Source organism: Macaca mulatta, chromosome 6, assembly GCF_049350105.2.
Source record: "Macaca mulatta isolate MMU2019108-1 chromosome 6, T2T-MMU8v2.0, whole genome shotgun sequence".
NCBI lineage: Eukaryota > Metazoa > Chordata > Mammalia > Primates > Cercopithecidae > Macaca > Macaca mulatta.
Genome location: NC_133411.1, coordinates 128174109 through 128195347, shown reverse-complemented (window position 1 = coordinate 128195347; position 21239 = coordinate 128174109). Strand labels below are relative to the sequence as shown.

General features: G+C 41.1%; 1 protein-coding gene and 1 non-coding gene across 6 annotated transcripts in view; one reads left to right on the top strand and one right to left on the bottom strand.

The window, feature by feature from the left end:
- The window catches only part of DMXL1 (Dmx like 1), a 174990-nt gene extending 156312 nt beyond the window's left edge, over positions 1–18678 (bottom strand). For 2 of the 5 annotated variants that reach the window (XM_028849674.2, XM_078005121.1), the window contains exons 1-2: positions 18452–18678; positions 18053–18154 (exon numbers count right to left, since the gene is read on the bottom strand). In XM_028849674.2, coding sequence (XP_028705507.2) covers positions 18053–18139 — 87 coding nt within the window. In that variant the 5' untranslated portion in view covers positions 18140–18154; positions 18452–18678. Of the gene's footprint in view, positions 1–18052 lie in introns of all 5 variants that reach the window. The other 3 variants (XM_015140628.3, XM_028849675.2, XM_001087590.5) reach the window with 2 other exon arrangements.
- A 1654-nt stretch (positions 18679–20332) lies between these two features.
- On the top strand, positions 20333–20431 carry LOC114679182 (small nucleolar RNA U13). The gene has a single exon (XR_003730857.1). It is a non-coding gene; the product is annotated as a small nucleolar RNA U13 (small nucleolar RNA).
- Positions 20432–21239: the final 808 nt, after the last annotated feature.

The window sequence follows — 21239 nt, the reverse complement described above, 5'->3', positions numbered from 1 at the left end:
AAATACTGTCTTCTACAAATACTGTAGCCCTCAAAGTTATCCTTCAAATATGAAGGAGAGATAAAGTATTTCCCAAAGGGTGACAAAATCCACCACCTTCAAGACTTGCAAAAATGCTACAGGGAGTTCTTCAACATGAAACAAAAAAACCACTAACATGCAAAAAAAAATTTTTTTGGAAGATATAAAACTCAATAGAAAAATTAAGTCACATACAAATTTAGAAGAATATATAATTGTGGTGTGTAACCTATTCATAACTCTATTATGAAGCCCAAAAGACAAATCTATCAAAAACAGTATCTACAGTAACTTTTTAAGAGATAAGCAATATAAAAACATGCAAATTAAGATAACTGAAAGCCAAAAATGTGAATATAGAATTTTATTTTTATTTGTTTCTATTCTTTGAGATATAAGCTGTCATAGCTTTAAGACAATAATGCACTTCAATAAGATGTTTCATGTGAGCCCTCATGGTAGCCACAGTGCCAAAACCAATAATAAATTCTTTAAAACTAAACAGTAACAAAGTAAAACACACTATCAGAGAAGAGCATTTAACCAAAAAGGATGACAGTAAGAAAGGAAGAGAGGAGTAGAAAAACAACCAGAAAAACAACAAAATGCCAGTAGTAAATCCTTACTTACCAATAATATTTTTTTTAAAAGGAAAACCCACAATTACTTTTGCACCAACCTAATAACACAATGTAAAGGGGCTTTATTCTCCCATTAGAAGGCACAGAGTGGCTGAATAAATGAAGAAAAAAGAGCCAACTATATACTGTCCACAAGAAACCCACCTCACCAATAAAAGCATACATAGACTGAAAGTAAAGGGGTGGAAAAAGATATTACATGCAACTGAAAACCAAAAAATAGCCAGACTAGCAATACTTACATCAGATAAAATATGCTACGAATCAAAGACTATAAAGAGACAAAGATTGCTATATAATGATAAAGCAGTCAATCTAGAAATAGGATATAACAATTATAAATATCTCCATCACCCAACACCAGAGCTCTCAAGCATATAAAGCAAACACTGCTGGGCATGGTGCCTCACACTTGTAATCCCAGCACTTTGGGAGGCCGAGACTGGCGGATCACCTGAGGTCAGGAGTTAGAGGCCAGCCTAGCCAACATGGTGAAGCCTTCTCTCTACTGAAAATACGAAAATTAGCCGGGCACGGTGGGGGTGCCTGTAATCCCAGCTACTCGGGAGGCTGAGGCAGGAGAATCGCCTCAACCTGGGAGAAAGAGGTTGCAGTTAGCCAAGATCGTGCCATTGCACTCCAGCCTGAGCAACAGAATGAGACTCTGTCTCAAACAAATAAATAAAAATAAAGCAAGCGTGAATAGATCTAAATAGAATGCAATACAAAACGTAGGAGAATTTAACACCCCACTCTCAGTAATAGATCATCTAACAGAAGAATCAACAAAAGAAACATCAGTTAAACGATACACTAGATCTAATAGGCCTGACATTTAAAGAACATCCACCTAACGGCTGCAGAATACATATTATTTTCATCAGCACATAGACTATTGCCAAAAATAGACATATCTGAGGTCACAAAACAAGCCTGAACAATTTTTTTAAAAGGAGAAATCATATAAAGTATCTTTTCTCACTACAATGGAATAAAACTAGAAATAAGTAAGAAAACCCTCGGAAACTTCACAAATATGCACCTGAATGACCAATGGATCAGTAACAAAATTAGGAAGGAAATTAAAACTTTCTTAAAACAAATGAAAATGGGAATACAACATAAAATCTATAGGATATAGCAAAAGCAGTACTAAGAAAAGTTGAAAGCAATAAATGCTTATATTTAAAAAGTAGAAAAAAGAAAAAAAGTAGAAAGACTTCAAATAACCTAATAATGCACCTCAAGGAACTTGAAAACCACGAGCAAATCAAACCCAAATTCATACGAGGAAAAAATGAAGATCAGAGCATAAATAAATGAAATTGAGACAAAAAGATCAACGCAATGAAACTTTTTAATGAAAAGTTAAAGAAAATAAACAAACCTTTGGCTTGACTAACAAAAAAACAGAAGACCCAAATAAGTAACAAATTAAAAAGAAGACATAACAACTAGATCAAAGAAATAAAAAGAATCCTTATGAACAACTATATACCAGCAAATTCAATAAAATCCAGAAGTGAGTGGATAAATTCCTGGACACATACAACCTACCAAGATTGAACCACAAGGAAATAGAAAACCTCAACAAATCAATAATGAGTAATGAGATGGAAGCCATAATAAATAGTATTTTATCAAAGGAAAGCTCAGGACCTGATGGCTTCACTGCTGAATTCTATCAAACATTTAAAGAAGAACTAACACCAATCTACTCAAACACTTCAAAAAAAATTGAAGAGAAAGGAAGACTTTCAAACTCATCTGGAGACCAGCATTATCCTGACACCAAAACCAGACAAAACAACAACAACAAAAATCTACAAGCCCATATCACACATGAAGACAGATACAAAAATTCTCAATAAAACACCTGCAAACCAAATTGAACAACACTAAAAGATCACTCACCATGATAAAGTGGCATTCATACCAGGGACGCAAGGATGGTTCAACATATGTGATATGGTTTGGCTCTGTGTCCCCACCCAAATCTCACCTTGAATTGTACACCCATAATTTCCATGTGTTGTGGAAGGGACCAGGTGGGAGAGAATTGAATCATGGAGGTGGTTTACCCCATACTGTTCTCGCGGGAGTGAATAAGTCTCACGAGATCTGATGGTTTGATAAGGGGAAACCCATTTCACTTGGCTCTCATTCTCTCTCTTGCCACCGCCATGTGAAATGTGCCTTTCACCTTCGGCCATGATTGTGAGGCCTCCCCAGCCACGTGGAAGTGTAAGTCCAATAAACCTCTTTTGTAACTTGCTCAGTCTTGGGTATGTCTTTATCAGCAGCATGAAAAGAGACGAATACAATATGAAAATCAATAAATGTGATATATCACCTTAACAGAAACAAGAACAAAAACCATACGATAGTTTCAATAGATCCTGGAAAAGCATTTGATAAAATTCAACATCCCTTGATGATAAAAATCCTCAACAAACTGGGCATAGGAGGAACATTCCTCACAATAATAAAGATTATTTATGAAAAACCCACAGCTATCGTCATTCTAAATAGGGAAAAACTGAAGATTTTTCCTCTAAGATCTGGAACAAGAATGCCCACTTTCACCACTTTTATTCAATACAGTACTAGAAGTCCTGGCCAGAGCAGTTAAGCAAGAGAAAAAAATAAAGAGTAACCAAATTGGAAAAGAAGTCAAGTTAGCCTTGTTCACAAATGATATGACTGTATACTCAGAACAGCCTTAGACTCCACCAAAAAAACCTGTTAGAATGGATAAACAAATTCCGTAAAATTCCAGGATTCAAAATCAACATTCAAAAATCAGCAGCATTTCTATACATCAATGGTGTACAGAACAGCATATACCATTGTATGCTCACCAACAGTGAGCAATCTGCCAAAGAAATCAGAAAGCAATCCCATTACAACAGCTACAAAGAACAAAAAACAATACAGGAATTTATTATTATTATTATTACTATTTTATTTATTTATTTTGAGACAGATTCTCACTCTGCTACCCAGGCTGGAGCGTAGTGGTGCCAATCTTGGCTCACTGCAGCCTCTGTCTCCTGGGTTCAAGCCATTCTCATGCCTCAGTCTCCCGAGTAGCTAGGACAACAGGTGCACACCACCATGCCCGGCTAATTCTTTTGTATTTTTAGTAGAGACAGGGTTTCACCATGTTGGCTAGGCTGGTCTTGAACTCTTCGTCTCAAGTGATCTTCCCTCCTCAGCCTCCCAAAGTGATGGGATTACAGGAATGAGCCCCCGTGACCAGCCAGAATTAATTTAACCAAAGAAGTGAAAGATCTCTACACGGAAAACTATAAAACTGATGAAAGAAATTGATGTAGACACACAAAAAATGGAAAGATATTCCATGCTCATGGACTGGAAGAATTAATATTGTTAAAATGACCATACCGAAAACAATTTTAGGATTTTTTTTTTTTTTTTTGAGATGGAGTTTCACTCTTGTCGCCCAGGCTGGAGTGCAAAGGTGCAATCTCGGCTTACCACAACTTCCACCTTCCAGGTTCAAGCGATTCTCCTGCCTCAGCCTCCCGAGTAGCTGGGATTACAGGCATGTGCCACCACCACGCCTGGCTAATTTTGTATTTTTAGGAGATACGGGGTTTCTGCATGTTGGTCACTCGCCAGTCTCGAGCTCCCAGCCTCAGATGATCCACCCGCCTCAGCCTCCCAAAGTGCCAGGATTACAGGCGTGAGTCATAGCACCCGGCCAAAGATCGTTTTTTCTATTTCTGTGAAGACTGTCTTTGGTATTCTGATACAGATTACATTCTTCACAGAAATAGAAAAAATGACCCTACAATTTATGTGGATCCACAAACACCCCAAATAGCCAAAACAATTTTAAGCAAAAAGAACCCTTTTGGGGAAAAGGGCAGGCACGGTGGCTCATGCCTGAAATCCCAGCATTTTGGGAGGCCGAGGCGGGCGGATCACTTGAGGTCAGGAGTTTGAGACTAGTCTGGCCAACATGGCAAAACCCCATCTCTACTACAAATACAAAAATCAGCCAGGCATGGTGGTGCGCACCTGTAATCCCAGCTACTTGGAGGCTGAGGCAGGAGAATCGCTTGAACCCAGGAGGCAGAGGTTGCAGGGAGCCGAGATCAAGCCACCACACTCCAGCCTGGGAAACAGCACAAGACTCTGTCTTAAAAAAAAAAAAAAAGGAAAAAGATATGAACAGACATTTCTAAAAAGAAGACATACAAATAGCCAACAGGTATATGAAAAAATGTTCAACATCACAAATCATCAGAAAAATGCAAATAAAAACTACAAAGATATATCATCTCACCCCAGTTAAAATGGCTTTTAACAAGACTGGTGACAGCAGATGTTCTCAAAAGATGCAGAGAAAGGGGAACCATTGTACTGTGTTGGTGGGAATGTAAATTAGTACAACCACTATGAATAACTGTATGCAGGTTCTCAAAAACCTAGTAACTGGTCAGGCACGGTGGCTCAGGGCTGTAATGCCAGCACTTTCAGAGGCCAAGGCAGGCAGATCACCTTAGGCCAGGAATTTGAGACCAGCCTGTCTCACATAAAACCCCATCTCTACTAAAAACACAAAAATTAGCCAGGCGTGGTGGTGCACACCTGTAATCCCAGCTACTCAGAGGCAGAGGCAGAAGACTCCCTTGAACCCAGGAGGCGGAGGTTGCAGTGAGCCGAGATTGTGTCACTGCACTCCAGCCTGGGCAACAGAGCAAGACTCTATCTCAAAAAAACCAAAAACCTAATAACTGAACAACCATATGATCCAGCAATTCCATTATTGGGTATATATCCAAAAGAATGGAATTCAATGCATCAAAAAGACATTTATGTGCCCATGTTTATTGCAGCACTACTCACAGTACCCAAGATAATAAAATCCACCTAAGTGAGTGCCCATCAATGGATGAAAAAAATGTAGTATATGTACACAATGAAATATTATTCAGCCATTAAAAAGAATGAAATCCTGCCATTTGCAGCAATAAGGATGGAACTACACTTTGGGAAGTCAAGGTGGGCAGATCACTTGAGGCCAGGAGTTTGAGACCAGCCTGGTCAACATGGCGAAACCCATATCTATTAAATGTATACACAGACATATATATACACACACAGACATATATATATGCACACACACATACATATACACACACACATATACACACACACAAAAAAAAAATTAGCCAGGCATGGTGGCACATGCCTGTAATCCCAGGTACTCAGGAGGCTGAGGCACAAGAATCACCTGAACCTGGGAAGCAGAGGTTGCAGTGAGCCAAGATCAGGCCACTGCATTCCAGCCTTTTTGAGATTCTGACTCAAATGAATAAATAAAGAAATAAACAAACAATAAAAAGGATGGAACTGGAGGTCATTCTAAGTGACATAAGCGAAGCTCAGAAAGACAAATATATCACATGTTCTCATTCATATGTGGGAACTACAAAAGTGGATCTCATAGAGAGTAGATTGATGGTTACCAGAGGGCTAAGGGTGTTGGTGGGGAGGACGAAGAGAAATTGAATAATTGGTACTAATAAACGTTTGATAGAAGTCATAAGACCTAGTGTCAGACAGATCAGTACTGTAACTGTAGTTTACAATAATCCATTGTATATTTCAAAATAGCTAGAAGAATTCGAATAGTTCTAGCATAAACACAAATATTTAAGGTGCTGGATATGCCAAGTACAGTGATTTAATCTTTACAAATTATATGAATGTATTAAATTATCACACTTTGAAAGCATGTACATCTATTATTCATCAATTAAAAAATAAAATAAGGCCAGGCATCATAGCTCACGTCTATAATCCCAGCACTCTGGGAGGACAACGCGGGAGGATTGCTTGAGCCCAGAAGTTCATGACCAGTGTGGGTAACACAATGAGACCCCACTCTACAAAAAATTTTAAAAATTAGCCAGGCATGGTGGGACATGCCTGTTGTCCCAGCTACTTGGGACACTGTGGTGGGAGGATCTACTTGAGCCAAGGAGGTTGAAGCTGCAGTGAGCTGTGTTCACACTACTGCACTCCAGCCAGGGCAACAGAGTGAGACCCTGTCTCTAGAAAAATAAAATAAGCCAGGCATGGTGGCACATGTCTGTAGTCCCAGCTACTCAAGAGGCTGAGGTAGCATGACTGTCTAAACTCAAGAGTTTGAGGCTGCAGTGAGTTATGACTGCGCCACTACACTGCAGCCTGGGAAACACCGTAAGACTCTGTCTCTAAAAAAAAACTAAAAATAAAAAAAATAAAAATTGATTTTATAAAGCATTCTAAGAACATATTAATACACACACACATACACACACACACACGTTATCTTAAAACTTTCTCTGGGAAATAATTATGTCAGCAATCAATTCAGACAACAATAAACTTAGGCTCCCGAAGGGCAAGAATCATGTTTATTCATAATTCTTTCTCATATTTTTAGATAGCAGGACCCCAAATGCAGTAAAAACTCAATTTTTAATTCCAAAGGAACTCTTTTCTTAAATCCTTTATCACTTATGGACAAAAATTACCTTCGAATACACACAAGAACAAAATTCTCCATGTACAGACTCAATTTGTCCCCATTAGTTAAAACGAAAAGGTTAAGCAAGGGCACCTCTGGTTAAAATTGGTAAAGTGTAAGTTGGTCTTCAATCTTTGTTTCTGCAGCTCTATATCTTCTTCAAATTAACTTCTCATCTACACTTCTTGCATCCAATACTTAGGGGTTCTTATTCCTCCTATAAAAACAAAACGTAACCAGACGCCAACTATATATACCTGTTAATTGACTTAAGTCTGAAGACGTTTGAGTCAAAGTATGTTCTCAAGCAGTTTTTACACATTAAAATATGTTTTATTTTAAAAAGGTTCTGACTCAGGTAAAGATTTTAGCTACCAATAAACAATGCCTCGCACACATACGGCATCAATAAATGTTAGTTAAATGAATCAAGAAAGAGTGCTATTTCTGTGGGGAGGGAATGGAAAGCTGAAATCACACTTCCTTACCCCAAGGCCTTCCAAGAAGTCATCTGGATTTGACTTTTTGAGGATTCTAAGCTGGGAGTGAAGAAGGGGAGGCAGCCCAAACGCAGCTGTCTTCTTTGCCTTGCCCACAACAGACAGCTTAGTCCTTGGAGCTCTTCTGATTCCAGCACAGGTTTTCTTTGTCCCATTTGTCCTCATGTATTTACTAGGCCCTACCTTGCCAGCTGTTTGGAATGCAACATGAAGTCACTGCCCCTAGAGGTAGTACAATTCTAGTGGGTAACAACTGAAAAAGCAATTACAAGATAGGCTACAAATAGGAAGATCATCTAGTCTGAATAGGGACATCTAAACCAAGGTTTTAGGGATCAGTTAGCCAGATTTACGCCTTTTTTGCATAGGGAGGGGGAATTGAAACGCTGCCTGAACAGCTTGTGAAATGGCTTGGAAATAAGAAAGCATTTCTTACTGTATAAATGGAAAGACGTTAGATACAGCTAAAGTTTAGGGAGGCAACTACTGCAGGGAGGAGGAAAAGTGATGAGAGACTAGAAAAGTACAGTAAAATGCATTGGGAAGAATTCACACTTTATCCTAATCTGCCTTTTAAAATGGTCCCTCTGGCAGTATTGTTTAAGTTGAAGACAAGCATGATTAAATACAGGGACACAGGTTAAAAGGCTATTTCAACAGAGTAACAGCACTACTGAAAAGACAAATGGAAATACATTAAAATTACTCAGAAGACAGAATCTACAGGGCTTGACTGATTGTATAAGAAAAATGTAGATGGATTAGGTGTTAAGGATATTTCCAAATCTTTGGCTTAAAAAAAATAGCTGGATAATGGAACCATTCACAGAGATAATGAACACAGGAGGACAAACAAAACAAATGGGGGTGTGGGTTGCAAGGTGTACCAAGGTAGGGGAATTGACTGAGTATGGAACATTTTACTTATTTTATTTTAATTTTGAGACGAAGTCTTGCTCTGTCACCCAGGATGGAGTGTAGCGGGACGATCTTGGCTCACTGCAACCTCTGCCTCCTAGGTTCAAGCGATTCTCCTGCCTCAACCTCCCGAGTAGCTGAGATTACAGGCACCTACCACCACACCTGGCTAATTTTTTGTATTTTTAGTAGAGACAAGGTTTCACCATGTTGGCCAGGATGGCCTAGAACTCATGACCTCAAGCAATCCACCTGCCTCAGCCTCCCAAAGTGCTGGGATTATGGGCGTGCAAAACATTTTAAAATTGATTATTTGTAGTAACTTCAAGTGGAACAATCCAAAAGGTATTTAAAATTATCAATATGAAGCTCAAGACAGGGATCTCACCATCACAGACTATACACCAGGAGCTGCATGTAGAATGAAACAAGAAGAGGACCAAGGCCTGGTAGGCCTGATGGTCACCAATATTTAAGGTATAGACAAGAAAGATATCTTGCAAAGAACATTGAGAACGACTAAGAGGGTGGGGTTGGGGGGCGAGTATGGTATAACTAAGCCAAAGAAAGTGAAGGAGAAAATGATCAACATGACAAATGCCAAAGAGAAAGCAAGATACAGAGGAGATCTGTTGATTCAAATTAGCATCAATGTGGTTACCGGTGACTAAGCAGACAAAAGCTGCCAAAGTACAGTGAGTTAAGAAGTGAGCAGGACATAAAAGTGGCAACAAATACAGACAACTCAAGGACTTTGACTCTGAAGTCAAAGATAAAGAGGGATGTGGCATCAAAGGATTTTCTGGCTGGCTGTTTTTCAAGATGAGAGTTTAAAGCATGTCTTAGAACCTCTGGAAAGAAAAAAGTGGAGATAACTTTAGGGCTGAGATCCCAGAGACAGCCTGAAGAGATAAGATCCAGCGCACCAGGAAGACGGATTAACCCTGGACAATTCTGGGGGACATCTATTTTACTGTACCAGGAGAAGAGAAGGAAAGAATGGATGCTGATGTAAGTCGATTTTTCGGCTTGTAGTCAAAAATGAGGGAGCTGCCATCTGAATGATTCCAGGCAACAAGTTTACATGAGTTAAGAGAGCACTGGGGTGGGAGGTTTCAGAAGGTGCAAGAAAGGAAAAATGAGCAGATGGGTGGGAGGATTCCTGGAAAGCTTTGAGGTCCCATCTGAGGTTGGCAAACATGACTTTGTTTTCCACAGGAATTTCTTTACATCGTCTAGTAGTGCTCACAAGATATACAGGAACATGAGATTGATCAAGTGTGTGGAATTTTATCAGACTGGTGTAAATAAAAAGGGTCAAGAGAGTTAAAGGATACTGGCAACAAAGAGTGTTGCTAAAATAACTCATGCTAAATTATATAAATTAGGAAGTTAAAATGTGTAGCAATAACTGTGAAACAACAGGTAATAAGCTCAAGAATTAAAGTCTGATTTCCATATAGTTATCTTCATCCTGCGACACAAGCATGATATGAACTCCTTGATCTCACAGACTGGGTGCAGTGGCTCATGCCTGTAATCCCAGTACTTTGAGAGGCCAAGGTGGGAGGATCACTTGAGCCAGAAGTTTGAGACCAGCCTGGGCAACATAGTGGGACCCCATCTCCGCATAAAATAAAAACAAAAAATTTGCTGGGCCTGGTGTGGCACACGCCTGTGGTCCCAGCTACTTGGGAGACTGAAGTTAGAAGACTGATTGAGCCCAGGAGGTTGACAGTGCAGTGAGCTATGATCCCACAACTGTACTCCAGCCTGGGTGACAGAGCAAGACTCTGCCTCAAAAAAATAAATAAAATAAATATCTCACAAATATGTGCTAAGAACAGAGGAATCAGTGCCCGGACAAATAATTCATGCTCCAAATCCATGTAAGTGGTCTCGTTTCTAAAAGAAAAGGACATATTAAATCTCCAGTTCCCATGTTCTCAATACTAGAAAGTTTGTGAAAATAAAAGTGAAAATATGAGCCAGGTGCAGCAGCACAGGCTTGTAGTCCGAGCTACTTGGGAGGCTGAGGCAGTAGGATCGCTTGAGGCCAGAAGTTCTAGACTAGCCCTGGCAACACAAAGAGACCCCATCTCTAAAAAATTGTTTTAAATAAATAAATGAAACAGAATGGGCTGTGCATGATTTTAAAATAATCCTTGTACCACTAAATTCTTAAATAAAAATAATCTGTCTACCTGATTTTAAATAAAAACCTAAAACAGCCCAGGTATGGTGGTTCACACCTGTAATCCCAGTACTTTGGGAGGCTGAGGCAGGTGGACTGCTTGAGCTCAGGAATTTGAGAACAGCCCGGGCTTCATGACGAGATCCTATCTGTACTTTAAAAAAAATAAAAAAATTAAAAAAATAAAAATTATATATATATATATATATATAGAGAGAGAGAGAGAGAGAGAGAGAGAGATGAAAAAAATACAAAAAAAAAAAAAAAAAATAGCCAGGAATGGTGGCACGTGTCTGTGGTCCTAGCCACTTGGGAGGCTAAGGTGGGAGGATCACTTCAGCCAGGAGGCAGAGGCTGCAGTGAGCTGAGATCCACTGCACTCCAGCCTGGGTGACAGAGTGAGGCCCTGTCTTAAAACAAACAAACAAAAAAAACCTAAGATGTAATACAACACATGAAACTTCTAAATCAAAATGTAAAACTGGTTTTACAGATCTGTCTAAAATAAATTATTCACAAAAATTCATTTCAAGGTGCCCCGACTATAATGTAGGAGGTTATCAAAACAATAATAGGAGCACCAGCCTATCAAATAAACTGTCGATGTCACCAGCTGCTTCTGTCAAAAGATCTATAACCACTGGGCACAGTAGGGCACACCTGTAATCACAGGGAGGCTCACCTGAGCCCAGGAGTTCCAAACTGGCCTGGGCAATATAACAAGATCCTGCCTCAAAAAAATAAAATAAAATAGCACTGGGCCTGGTGGTTCACCCCTGTAACCCCAGCACTTTGGGAGGCCAAGATGGGGGGATCACTTGAGGCCGGGAGTTCCTGGTCACGCCTGGTCAATATAGTGAGACCCCCATCTCTTTTTATTTAAAAATGTTTTAATTAAAAAATAATAATAATAAAAGATCTGTAATCAGAATAATCTATTATTAACCAATAAAATTAAATTGACAAATGAAAATCCTTCTATTAGGCACATACAGCATTAGGTTTATCAACTTTAAAACTAAACACGGCCGGGCGCGGTGGCTCAAGCCTGTAATCCCAGCACTTTGGGAGGCCGAGACGGGTGGATCACAAGGTCAGGAGATCGAGACCATCCTGGCTAACACAGTGAAACCCCGTCTCTACTAAAAAATACAAAAAACTAGCCAGGCGAGCTGGTGGGCGCCTGTGGTCCCAGCTACTCGGGAGGCTGAGGCAGGAGAATGGCGTGAATCCAGGAGGCGGAGTTTGCAGTGAGCTGAGATCCGGCCACTGCACTCCAGCCTGGGTGACAGAGCGAGACTCCGTCTCAAAAAAAAAAAAAAAAAAAAAACTAAACACGATGCACAGGAAGAACTGAGCCACATGTATGCTATCAAGCATATAATCAAAATGTAACTTTCAACCTGAGTCACATATGTGCTATCAAGCATATAATCAAAATATAACTTTCAACTTTAAATTTTGGCAGAGAATCTTCTCAAATATTCTAAATTTCTAAAATTCAAGGCTGTAACAGTCAGCATTCTAGTTTTAATCAACAATACCAGGTAAACACCCCCAAAAAAATCCTTTTGGTATATGTCCTGTTTAAATGACACAGGTTTTAAGTCTGGCATGCAGTAATTATTATCTTTAAAATATAATAAAGTATTGAGAACTAGTAACATTTCAATTATTTTAAAGGTACTTTAACACTATAAAACTTTATGTTTTGGCAGGGCACAGTGGCTCACGCCTGTAATCCCAGCACTTTGGGAGGCCAAGGCGGGCGGATCACGAGGTCAGGAGATCGAGACCATCCTGGCTAATATGGTGAAACCCCGCCTCTACTAAAAATACAAAAAATTAGCTGGGCGTGGTGGTGGGTGCCTGTAGTCCTGGCTACTCAGGAGGCTGAGGCAGGAGAACAGCTTGAATCCGGGAGGCGGAGCTTGCAGTGAACCAGATGGCGCCACTACACCCTAGTCTGGGCGACATGGTGAGACTCCGTCTCAAAAAAAAAAAAAAAAAAAAAAAAACTTTATGTTTTAAAACAGGCCAACATATTTTAAAGTCCAATTTAGTACTTGTACTATTATATGCACCACAAACATCTTTCTCTTTCTTCACATATGAGCAGTAGCAATCTTTCCCCTTCTATATTCTCCCCAATCGCAAAGACTCACATGTCCCCTTTCAAAAAAAAAAACCTTCCCACCCTCCTGATTTGACAATCACACCGCTACCAATAAAAGTTTCCTTAAAGTGAACACAACAAAGCTAAACTCAAGGACGCTTATTACAGAAAGCTGATGAAGAAGACTGCTTATTCAGCCCTATTTCTCTAATGACACTCTCATAATTGCAGTCTTCTGATTTCTAATCTAGATTCCCTTAGCTGGAAACATTGAGTTTTCTAATACTAAAGGGAAATTGGAGCTATAACATATTTGCTTTCCCTCCCATAGCCAAGGTACAACTCCAAATCAGAGATAGGAAGTCCTATATATTGGCACAATCTTTCTGTCTCAGAAATTATCTCCCTTTCCATGTCATTCAATTCACAGTTTCAACCCTAAGTATGGATAAACTACAGAAGAAAAAGAAAAAAAATGTATCATATCAACAGTACGCATAAAAATAGAATCTAGAAATGTAGATTCTAATTAGTCTTCTTTTTAACTTGCTGCCTTTTAGAAACAGAATATATTTAATTCTAAAAACAAAAATTGTAGGCTGGACATGGAAGCTTACATCTGTAATCCCAGCAGCCTGGGAGGCTGAGGTGGGAGGATCACTTGAGCCCAGGAGTTAGACACCAGCCTGGGCAACATAAGGAGACCTTGTCTCCTTTTTTTTTTTTTTAATTTTTTTTAAAAAAAATTTCCTACTAAGAGCAGTAGGAAATTAACAAGGAAAAAGGCATGAAGGAAGCATTCCAGTAAATAAGGAAAAAATAAAGAATTTTTGCTTAGTATACCTGAAGTCTCCCCTAGTTGCTCACTTGATGTTGATGATAAAATGCCTAACAACTGACTTTGAAAAAGAAACTAACAGGCAGGGCACGGTGGCTCACGCCTGTAATCCCAGCATGTGGGGAGGCTGAGGCAGGCAGATCACTTGAGGTCAGGAGTTCAAGACCAGCCTGGTCAACATGATGAAACCCGTTTCTACTAAAAATACAAAAATTAGCTGGGCGTGGTGGTGTGTGCCTGTAATCCCAGCTACTTGGGAGACTGAGGCATGAGAATAGCTTGAACCTGGGAAGCAGAGGTTGCAGCAAGCTGAGATCGCGCCACTGCACTCCAGCCTGGGTGATAGAGTGATACTCAATCTCAAAAAAAAAAAAAAAGAAACTAACAGGAATATTCATTTGGACTCAAATCTAAATGATTAAAGCTCTTCTTAAATACAGCAATTATTAATTATATTACTGTAAGGTTTCTCTATCCATTTTTCATTAATTCGACCATGACTTATGAAGTACTTTCTGTTGTTAGGCATTACAATATAACCTTAATTTTATGAAAACTGACATTTTTGAGAGTTTTTCATGTGCTAAACCACAGACTTACAGCTTAGCACTTTTTCATGTAACAACTCTATGAATAATACTATTTTAGTCCCATTTTACACAGAGAAAAAAAGAAATTCAAAGAGTAGAACTTGCTAAGGGATAAACAGCTAATTATAAGGGACCACACTGGAAATCAACTCCAAGTAATGACCTTACTGTTAGGTTTAAACACTCTTTCAGTCACTGTTCTAAGTGCTCACAATGAAGGCTGGGAAGTCACACACATACAATACACAAGGCAAGACTGGTTAATGATATAATAAAGATGCAAAGAAAGTGCTCTGAAAGCACAGCAGAGATAGTCATTGCCCACAAGAGGGTTTCTTAATAAGAGCAAAGTCAAAACAGCTTGATGCCTGTTGAGGTAGTAAAAAAAGTATCTAATACTTAGATATGATTAACCTGCACTGGTAATTTCATATTTTCAAATCTAGAAAATAGGAGAAGTGGCATTCAGTTTCATTTCCATTTAAAACCTGTCAGACTTTATGAGTAAAACAAGATCTCACATCTTGTAATCTTTCAAACCAAGAACAGGTAAGATATCTGCAAACACGCAAAGGGAGGAATTACAAAAACAGGACTGTCCTAAGAGAAGGCACAAAGTACCAGAAGGAATAAAAGAATTTTTCAAGGGAAACTACAAGAGGAAGATGTCATGCTCCACTTCAAGTAAAATGCAACTGAGGGATATTTTAGTCTTCACATACCATCTACCATTAATGTTTGCTATTTTCCTATCAAAGAAAAGTCAAAATCAAAAGAGGTTAAAAACAAAACTCAAGGCTGGGCGCCGCGGCTCACGCCTGTAATCCCAGCACTTTGGGAGGCCGAGGCAGGTGGATCACCTGAGGTCAGGAACTGGAGACTAGCCGGACCAACATGGTGAAATCCCACCTCTACTAAAGAATGCAAATTAGCCGGGCATGGTGGTGCATGCCTGTAATCCCAGCTACTCGGGAGGCTGAGGCAGGAGAATCTCTTGAACCTAGGAGGCGGAGGTTGCAGTGAGATGAGATCACGCCATTGCACTCCAGCCTGGGCAACAAGAGTGAAACTCCATCTCAAAAAAAAAAAAACTACTCAAGAAGTAAACAATAGATTCCGCCTTTTAACGAGAGGAAAAAAAAAGGGTGATTTCAAGAGAGATAAATTTAAGGTGTATATAAGTGTCCAGGATAACGAGCATAATCAACTTAAAGAGTCAGGGATGGATAGGCTGCAAAGGAAAACCATGACTGTCAAATCCTTAAAATTCCATCAAAACTAAAGAGAGCTGAGCTCTCTTTATACTTAAAAATTATTTTTACTTTATTTACTGAATGCTTCCAGAGACCTGGAAGAAATCTGCAGCAGGCTTGGTGGGAGATTAAATCTTACTCTATGGAAACGAACTTTAAAATTCAGCAGAACTGACCAACAAGCTACGTGATGGTACAGGATGACCATCTATCTAATCCTTGGCATATTAACTGATCTCTCCTTAAAAATAATACAGAGACATTCACCAAGGTTTTATAGAGGAATGCATCCAGGTATATAAATAGGCCATCATACTGTATATGCTCTGAAGTTCACACCACTGCTTACACAGATTGTGAATGCCTTCTTAGAAAAAATTCTTAGGGCTGGGCATGGTGGCTCACACCTCTAATCCTAGCATTTTGGGAGGCATAAGTGGGAGGATCACTTGAGCCCAGGGACTTGAAATCAGCCTGGGCAACATAAGGAGACCCCTCTCTACAAAAAATAGAAAACTTAGCCAGGCGTGGTCATTAACATCTGTAGTCCTAGCTACTCAGGAGCCTAAGGTGGCAGGATGGCTTAAGCCAGGGAGGTCGAGGCTTCAGTGAGCTGTGATCATGCCACTGCACTCTAGCCTGGGTGACAGAGGGAGCCCTCATTTCAAAATTTTTTTTTTTTTTTTTTTTTTTTTTTTTTTGAGACGCAGTCTCGCTCTGTCGCCCAGGCTGGAGTGCAGTGGCCAGATCTCAGCTCACTGCAAGCTCCGCCTCCCGGGTTCACGCCATTCTCCTGCCTCAGGCTCCCGAGTAGCTAGGACTACAGGCGCCCGCCACTTCGCCCGGCTCATTTTTTGTATTTTTAGCAGAGACAGGGTTTCACCGTGTTAGCCAGGATGGTCTCGATCTCCTGACCTCGTGATCCGCCCGTCTCGGCCTCCCAAAGTGCTGGGATTACAGGCTTGAGCCACTGCGCCCGGCCCTCATTTCAAAAGTTTTTAAAAAGCAAAAGTTCTTAGAATTTACACTGGAGAAAGAATTCATATAACTTTAGCAAATGACAGAGAATGCAACATTATTATCCTATAATTTCCCAGTAGGAAAACCTTCTAAGGATGATGTTTTATTTCCCTCTTAAGTAGCAAGAGCAGAGAGCAATGCCCAGCTGTAAGGAAATTATAGTTGCTCACTGGGACCCTCAGAGCTCACTCTTTTCCCAAGTATTCAGGCTGGGCAAACATTTAGAATCGGAATCCCGATGAATTAAGATGTGTATAAATCAATCTAAAGGAGAGGTACAGTCTCTATTTGAAAGCAAAATGCTTGTTGGCACAATTCTAAAAGTACAATTCAGGCATTAAATGCCTGCACCATGTTAAATGCTGAGTATTATTTATTCTGAGCAACGAAGACCACAGAAAAATTAAAAGCAGAGAAAAAGATTAGAAATTTAAGACTCCTAAACTTGGGGCATTGGTTACGTTGTTTACTTTGTGTCACTTATACAAAATTAAGTTTTACTTTTTTTTTTTAAAGGAAAAAAGCCTACAGCACTCAGTATTCCCAGGCAGTAACAAGTTTTACTTTTAATCACAACTAAAGAGGTATCTACACAAATTGTAGCAAAAATCATTAGCATTATAAATTTATGTAGACAAAAGTATCATGTGCAATTACTGACTTATAGTTTGAAACTGTTACATTAAAAAAAAAAAAAACAAAAAAACTATAGTTAAGGCAAAAAATGCCACTATACTGACAAGTAGCCCGAAGTCTGGTGCTCTCTTCTTGTCAATATGTGACCAATGAAAAGCAAGTTAAGCAACCTTAACCTGGGATTACCGGGTTACTGTAAAATATCCAAGAAACATTGTTAAAAATGAAAAGGCTTTTTGCTTTCCGAAGTTATTTCTCAGGGAATTTGAAAAGAAAATAAATGAAAAGCACTGTTCTCAAAGCTAGTTGTTGATAGCAAACAATTGGTAATTGTTTTGAGACACCCACTTTTTTTTTTTAACTACAAAGATACTTGACCTTAACTTAGAATACAAAACGAAACCAATCCCCATCATTCCTAAATTTAATAATTTGAACCTACAGAATGGTATAAAAAGCCTCCAACTCGTTACTCAACAAAGATTTTTGGATAAACGACTTTGGCAAAGCACCCCGGTCCAAGGAAGTCAGACCAAAAACTTTAAAAATCCTACAAAACACTCTCTAAGTTGAGTTCAGGCTCCAAACAGTATCTCACTGACCGAAATGGTTTTGCTTCCTTAGTTCTCAAGGGCCAGGTCTGCCCGGCTCTGGGTGGTAGGGACAACCCTGGGGCGACAAGTCGCTCGCGCCTCTGCCCGTCGTTCTGGGCCGAGCTTGGCCCAGAATGACGGGCAAAGGCCGGGCCACGGGCGACGCAAGGGCCTCCCTCACTCACCGTGAAGCGCTGGTCGCCAATGCTGCCCACGGAGAAGCAGTGGTCGCCAGGGTTCACAGCCCCGGTCAGCACCTGGTGCAGGTTCATGTCGGCGCCCTAGTCCTGCAACGGACACCGCATCCAGCTCATGCCACGGGTCAGCGGCCGCTTCCCTCCCTCCTTCCCTCAGGGGCGGCGGCCGCTCTTCGGTGGCGACAGCAGAAGCAGCGACAGGCGCCTGTAGCCGGAGCCGCTCAGCTGGGGCCCGCGACTCATCCCGAGCCCTGGAGGGCGAGGCCCGGAGGGGGCGGGTCGGCGAGCGGGCGGAGCGCCGGGCTCCTTAGCGCACCTGTCACTGCCCGCGCTGGCCCAGGTGAAGCTCAGGGTCCCCTCACCAGCCACGACCCGGGGCCGACTCACTGGCCAGGAAGGCCGCGCTCTCCACAGACTTCCTCTGGACCTCGGGCAGCCACTCCTGACCCAGCCCGAGTGGCGGAGGCAGAATGCGCTCGCACTCCCCGCCTGACCTGTCCCTTCCCGGCTCCGGTGCCCGCCACCCCCGCAGTCCTCCGCCACTCACTACGCGACTGTGGATCCCTGCGGCCGAAATATCGCGAGACTTCGCTCGACGAAGCTGTTACTGTGGTAAAGGATTCACTTTTTTACCACAGTATATTTATCAGCAAGTGAACATAAAAACGCCTCTTCCAGTCAGAAACTGGCCAATCCTGACCCCCGGTCCATCTAGGGCTCCGCCCACCGCCGAGGATAAGCCAATCTCTTTGAGGCTTGTACAGGAGAACGCCGTGCGTTTGAGCTTGAACATGATAAGCCTGGCAGAAGCCTGATGAACCCAGAATGAGTGAGATGTGGTAAGTTGTGCTTTAGGTTAGGGCTTAATCTAACTGTTGGGCCAGAAAATTTGAAGGGGAGAAGTGCATCCTAAATGGAGTTGCAGTTTCCTCGGTTCTGGTATGACTACAAGTCCCAATATGCACCGCTCCCCTGGCGGCCCGAGTGTCTCTTAAGTAAATGTGACCCTTGAAACGTCTACGTTAGCAGCTTATTGGTTTCTCCAGCTTTGCGCGTGTTTCCAAGTGCCTAAACGGGATGGTTTTTGAAAGGCTCGAACACTTACTTGACAAGTAGTAAAGTGGTATTTTCTTAGCCTAAGTTACCTTAACACATGATTTGAAATAGTGCTGGCAATAACAACACACCAGCCCAGCATTAAGCTTTTGTTTTCGAAAAGAACCTAGGAATTCCGGAATGATCAGAGTCACAGCTACAAACAGATTCAACTCTCATTGTATTTTGACACAAGTTTTGTATTGTAATTGACAAACATCTGTTTATGTCTCCCCCTGTATACGTAAGCCCTTTTGGGATAGAGAGAAACAGGACACAAGTGTGCCCCTAATGTCTAGCACCGCACCAGTCCCACCCATTCAAGGTGTTCTGTAAACGTTGCATGAATGTGTATAGAAACTCTCCAGATAGACCGGGCACAGTGACTCACACCTGTAATTTCAGAATTTTGGGAGTCCGAGGAGGGCGGATCACGAGGTCAGTAGTTCGAGACCAGCGTGGCCAACATAGTGAAACCCCATCTCTGCTAAAAATACAAAAATTAGCCGGGTGTGGTGGCTCCCGCCTGTAATACCAGCTACTCGGCAGACTGAGGCAGGAGAATCACTTGAACCCGGGAGCTGAGGTTGCAGTGAGCCAAGACCATACCATTGCACTCCAGCCTGGGTGACAGACACTCCATCTCAAAACAAACAAACAAACAAAACCCTCAAAAAACTCTCCAGATAGGCCGGGCATGATGGCTCACACCTATAATCCCAGCACTTTGGGAAGTCGGGCGCGGGGGAGGGTATCACCTGAGGTTGGGAGTTCGAGACCAGCCGGTGAAACCCCGTTTCTACTAAAAATAAAAAACTTATCTGGGCGTGGTGGCATGCGCCTGTAATCCCAACTACTCGGGAAAGTGAGGCAGAAGAATCGCTTGAACCTGGGAGACGGAGGTTGCAGTGAGCCGAGGTTGCGCCATTGCACTCCAGCTTGGGCAACAAGAGAGAAACTACAAAAGAAAGAAAGAAACTCCCCAAATGAAACAAGTGGTTTTTAGAATTTTACTAAATTTGTTTTTTATATGCTTTTTTTTGTAGTATAAAGACTTCAAACTATAATAATACTTGGATGGGACAAGTACTAGTAACTTTATTTCCTTTTATTTGTACTGCATTTTTTGCAATGTACATTTACTTTGTCTTGTAATAAAAAGCTACTTACGAGTTACTTTTGTAGTTCATAAGTGTGATGATTGTGTGTTCACACTTGTGTGAGATGTCCCTCCCTCAAACCTTGTGCCATCTGCACATTACCCATCTGATGTGGGGGGAGGGGAAATCCCGAAACTTACAAAAAATAATGAATTTCATTATGTATTCCAGGCTTTTCATAAGATGACAGACAAAACTTAATTTGTCTTTTTTAAGAATAGATATATTTTTGAGGTCTAACATACCTACAGTTTGACTTGTCTTTTATTATTTCAAATTATACTTCAAGTGCTTTTTAATTTTATATTTTAGAACCAGAATCAGGATTGTTGTATGTACTTGTGTGGGTCCCACATAAATTCTGTGACTGGCCCATAATTTACATGTTTACTCATTCTATTTTGCCTAGTTGTTAGTTTTGAAGAGCATTCCATATATGAGAATGAAACTGAGCAACAAGAGGCCGGGCGCGGTGGCTCACGCCTATAATTCCAGCACTTTGGGAGGCCGAGGCGGGCGGATCACAAGGTCAGGGGAGATTGAGACCATCCTAACTAACACGGTGAAACCCCGACTCTACTAAAAATACAAAAAATTATCCGGGCGTCGTGGCGGGCGCCTGTAGTCCCAGCTACTCAGGAGGCTGAGGCAGGAGAATGGCGTCAACCTAGGAGGCCGAGCTTGCAGTGAGCCGAGATCACGCCACTGCACTCCAGCCTGAGCAACAGAGCTAGGCTCCGTCTCAAAAAAAAAAAAAAAAAAAAAACTGAGCAACAAGAGTAGTCAGGGAATCTATGATCCATTCCTGATTCTCAAAGTAACTAGCTGTGTGACCATGAAAAAGCCTGTTTAAGTTTGTTTGTTTGTTTGTTTGAGATAGAGTTTCACTCTTGATGCCCTGGCTGGAGGGCAATGGCACG